Raw genomic sequence first — 5,265 nt, 5'->3', positions numbered from 1 at the left:
GAGGCCAAATTTTAACATCAGTGTAACTAGAACACACTTTTGAATTCTCCCAACTGCAAACCCTTCTGTAGGGTGTTTATACCTGCCTTTGAATTTCACCTCTGCCACATGGCTCTGGTCTTGGGCAGGTCGACTACCTTCTCTGAGTTATATATACTTTCCCCATATGCAAAATATAGACATACCTATTTTGAATGGTACCTGTGGGCATTGGCAGTAGAGATCATTTTTGTAAAGTATTTAGTATGGTGCTCTAAAAGGGGAGCTTTTATTGTTGGGGTGATTATAGCTGGTGGATAAATGGTGTGCTTGCTAAGTAAACATCTCTGAGGACAGTGAGGCTGGAGCTGATTGGAAAGGTAGGATCTGGGGTCCCTGTACAATTAATGATAACTATGAACATACTGGCTAATGAACCTTTTTAATGTTTCAGCTGAACTGTCCATCTTCAAGCCATCATGAACCCTAAGAACCGCAGATCACAGAAGGTCTCATCCGACATAAAGAATAACATGAAAATTGAGCACTACTTTTGTCCTCAGGTATGTTTGTAAATACTATTTATGGAATATACCAATATTAGACTTAGCAATCTTTGACACTAGCTTTCACAGTCTTCCTGTCAAGAAATTAGTTCATTGTGTGCAGAGAATATTAAATAAGTTAAAGTCTTTCTCATTTTCTTTTTTCCGTTTTGGGGATGGTGATGAGGAGGAGTTTTAACAAAAATCTTGGACATATCAAAGCAGTCTTTATCAAGAAACTATTGTAATACTTCCTGAACAGCAATGACAGAATCAAACATAAAGTACTGCAGTAAAATATGGAATAAAAGCAAAAGGGGTGTTATTTCATAACTTGAAAATCTATACCATGCAAATAATGGCTGATCTACTTGATAACATTAATAACCTACATTTGTAGAGTGTCTTACAGTTTACAAAACAATTTTTAAAGATTCCTTCTTACTGTAACCTTGTTAGGAGGCAGGGAGGATTGTATTATCCTCCATTTGTTTTTAAGGAGAAGAAGGGCATGAGTTGTTGCCTAAGGCAGTAGTGGGGTGAAGACTTGGACTTACGTTGACTGACACTAAGTAGGCTCTGTTATCATATCCCTTCCTGAGTCTAAAATCCTCTTTGAATTTATTAATGTTAAGAAGAAGGCTGAGGAATGGTGAGCATTTGAGAGTGCAACTTATAAGCCTTTGACTCTTGTTCTATCCTGGTTCTAACCAGAGCATCTGAGTATCTAGAAGAGCCAAGCCAAACTACTAATAGCTCTTTTCTCTGTCCTACTCCGTGACAGTGCAAGCTGATAACCATGTAATACCCCAGGTCCCCCTTTTTGAAAGTGTTTTTGTCTGCCCAAGAATCTTTTGACTCACTGAAAATCCATCATAGTGTTCCAATGCGCTGAACGACAGGGATGTTTCTGACAGCATTAGGCTGAAGGGATGCTCTCTGAGAGTTGGTATGTATGCCCAGAATAAATGTATGTTACCTTGTGTTCCTTTTCTTGATCCAGAATATTAGTGCCATTACAAAGAAGGAAAATAAAAGTTAGCCTACTAATGTGACAGTGATTGTGCTAGGCATTGTCACATATGATGTCACACAATCTTTACAACAATCCTGGTGTTGTTATTCCCATTACCAGCAAGTGGCATCTGTGGACACCCATGCCATGATGAATATAACTTGCAAAAATGTATCTTTTAGACATAGGAATCAGATGCTCTTAATTTTTTCTTGAATTTCTTCTATTTAATTAATCCTCCTTATGTAATTCCTCTCCCCTCCCCCATCCCTGGTTTTTAAGATGATGCTCTATAAAAATGGGAATCATTGATATAAATTTACAAAAAAAGAATATATCGTCTAATGGAAAACATATTGGACTAAGTAATGGAGTTCTGATACTCACCTGATGAATTGGTTATTATATAACCTTAAGAAAGGCATTTACAGGAAAGACTTTCTGTGCTTGCTTCTCCATCAAAAGAACAGAGACGCCATATTTGTTGCTCCTCATTTCATAGGATTTGGGGATTAATTGATATAATAGAGGAAATAATTTGAGTTCTATGTATGATAGATGCTGGGTGAATCCAGGTTTTATTATTAGAAATAACTACATTATTATGACCAAGTGATTAGTTATCTATTGGTGGTTTTGTTTAACATTTAATGCCTGATAATAAATCATGGTACCTTATTCTTGCTGAGTTTGGTGCTTTGAGAACAAATCTGTGGTGTGATGACGCATCACTGTGCTCAGAAACAGTAAAAATTATACAGCTGGAAATAATAAACAAGACCTGAAATAATACTGTAAGAGAGGTGGCAGAATTTTCAGTATCTCTGTTTTTGATGTACCTAGAAAACAGTTGTTTCTTTCCTCATATTTCTCGGAAAAATGCACCAGTATAGCAGTATCAAAAGATTATTTGACTGATGGGACAGAAAACTCAGTTTGTATTTTGGCTTCCAACTCAAACTCTGATTTAATCATATTCACAGGCCTTTGGAGATTGGTTCTGAGATTCTTATAGAAATTTTGTGAATTGCATCCTAAAAAGAGATGCAATGATAGACAAGGGTTGCATTTATACTTTTCCAATCTTTAACATTTCTTTTTAGGGCAATAAGGAACAACAGAATAATGCTAGTATTCCTCAAATGAAGAGAGGCTCTAAAAAAGGTCCAAAAGATATAACTAATACCCAGGCTCAAGGACCCAAAGACCAGGCTACATCCCAAAATAAGGTCATTCATGTTACCTTGGATGTACACCACAAGAAACACAAACAGATGAAATATATGCTCACATATACTGAGCAAGCTAGCTTATTCGAGGCACTCAACACCCTTGAGGCTGTCAAAGAAGAGATGGCAGCTCGGCAAGGCAAAGAAATGCTGGTGCGTGGCACAAAAGGAATTGAAGCGCACCTGAACCTTGGAATGCCCCTCAGCTGTTTTCCTGAAACCTGCCACCTGGTAATTACATTTGCCCATAGTAAATGTGAACAGAAAGAAGAGAACCAGATATTTGGCCGGCATGAGAAGTCATCCACTGACTGTGTCAAATTTTTTATTCATGCGATTGGGAAGAATCCAAAAAAGATTGTCAAACGCGGGGAACTTCACAAAGATGGCTTCAAACTCTGTGTCTATGCATTCAAAGGAGAAACCATCAAGGACGCTGTGTGCAAAGACGGCAGATTCCTCTCCTTACTGGAGAATGGTGATTGGAAACTCATCGGAAACCTGGACTCCATTGTAGAAAGCACCCAGCCAGTCGATGACTTAGAGGGCAAGCTCTTTCAGGTTGAGGTTGAGAAAAGAAGGCGTTCTCAGGCAGCAGCCGCTCAGAATCCTGAGTTAGAGAAAAGTAACACCAGTGTGTTAAAAGAAGCAATGGTGGACCAGTACCCCAGTTTGAAAAGAGAGAGTGAAAAAATTAGAGAAAACTTCAAGAAACAAATGAATAAAAGAAAGGGGAAAACTTCATTATATCAATTGCATCGAACAAACTTTGGGAAACTGACAAAAAACTCCACTCCAGTTAAAATGCACAGACTTCTTTGTCAGCTCGGTGACTCAGTTGGGTACATGTCATGGAACAACAATGGATATGAGGGTTCTGCCACCTGCTTCCTTTTTACAGGGTTGTTCGTTTTCACTTGTCGACATGTAATAAATGACATTGTGGGAGAAGGAATAGAGCCAAGTGAGTGGGCAGACATAATTGGACAATGTGTAAGGGTGACATTCGCTTACGAAGACAGCTCTAAAAAGGAAGAGAACTGCTTTTTTATTGAACCTTGGTTTGAGATATCTGATGTACATCTTGATTATGCTGTTTTGCAACTGAAGGAAAATGGACAGCAAGTACCTTTGGGACTATATAATGGAATTGGTCCTGTGCCACGTAGTGGGTTGATATATATTATTGGTCATCCATATGGAGAGGTAAAGTCTACTGATGGTTGTACTGTAATTCCTCAGGGAAAGCGATTAGAGAAATGTCAGGGACATGTTCAGGCTAGAAAAGCAGAGGGTTTCAAGGGTATGGAGTATATCCATATGCACACTCAAAGTAGTTTCCAGAAAATAATTCACAGGCCTGATGTGATTACCTATGACACCACCTTTTACTTTGGGTCTTCTGGCTCCCCAGTGTTTGATTCAAATGGTTCATTGGTAGCCATACACACTGCTGGCTTTGCCTATAAATACCAAATCGGGGATTCCAGTATCATTGAATTTGGCGCTACTATGAAATGCATCATGGATGATATTAAACAAAATTATCCGGAGTGGCATGAAAAAGTATGCATAACTCAGCAGGATGTAGAAATGGTGAGTGATGAGGACTGAGGACGGCGAGAATTCAGTCTATTTCCAAACTTTGAGATTACCTATGGAGTTGTTATTCCATAGGCCATGGTGACAGTTTTCTAAATCCCAAAATGGTTAATTACATTAATAATAATAATGATTCATATTATTGACCACTTCTTATGCATTAAGCACATGAAAAAACTTGTTATAACAACTCTATGCAGTGGACTATTATCCCTATTTTAAAGTCAAGCGAAGTAAAGCATGATAAGACTAAGTAATAATTCGTTTTATGACACAAGAAATAGTGTAACCATTGTTTTGGGCTTGTTGTTTGTTTTGGTTTTTCATCTTCCGTATCTTCTCAAGTTTAGTTGTTTGAAGGCAGGATCCAAGACTTGTTCATCTCATTATTTCCAATGTCTGGCACACAGGAAATAAGTGCTTAAAAAAATGTGTAGGTCAATCAGTAGCAAAATTTAGGACTACAGTTAATCTTTTTTTCTCACATTTTTGGGGGCCACATTGGTTAATAAGATTATATAAGTTTCAAGTACACAACCTAATTGCCGGACCTTCATATGTGTGTGTGTAATAAACAGCTCTTACTGGTGTCTCCAGTCCAGTCCATTACCACATGAACCACTCCAGTCTCCTCCATTGCTTATCTGTGAGCTCTTTCTCCAACAGTGAGAAACTTGACTCATGTCATTCCCCTCCTATTTACTTCATAGTTAAATTCCAGTATACACATATAGCAGTATCATAATTGTTCACCTGTACCAGGATGGCAAATAACTTTATCAACTACAGTGCAATGTTTATTTCCAATTTCTTTTGCCTTCAGTCTTACAGACTCATTCCTAAAGTTACTTAGGTCAGCACCTTTCCCCCCGCCTGCTTCTGTGAGTTCATTCTG

The 5,265-nt window shown here is 38.2% G+C and overlaps 1 protein-coding gene across 1 annotated transcript in view; it reads left to right on the top strand.

Annotated features, from left to right (window-relative positions):
- FAM111A (FAM111 trypsin like peptidase A) overlaps window positions 1-4,960 on the top strand; it is an 11,633-nt gene extending 6,673 nt beyond the window's left edge. The window contains exons 2-3 of the mRNA XM_019655947.1: window positions 434-542; window positions 2,643-4,960. Coding sequence (XP_019511492.1) covers window positions 459-542; window positions 2,643-4,382 — 1,824 coding nt within the window. The 5' untranslated portion in view covers window positions 434-458 and the 3' untranslated portion in view covers window positions 4,383-4,960. The remainder of the gene's footprint in view (window positions 1-433; window positions 543-2,642) is intronic.
- Window positions 4,961-5,265: the final 305 nt, after the last annotated feature.

This window comes from Hipposideros armiger, unplaced genomic scaffold (assembly GCF_001890085.2).
Source record: "Hipposideros armiger isolate ML-2016 unplaced genomic scaffold, ASM189008v1 scaffold_253, whole genome shotgun sequence".
Taxonomy (NCBI): domain Eukaryota; kingdom Metazoa; phylum Chordata; class Mammalia; order Chiroptera; family Hipposideridae; genus Hipposideros; species Hipposideros armiger.
Note: the sequence above shows the minus strand (reverse complement) of the source record. Positions and strands in the feature narration are given on the sequence as shown.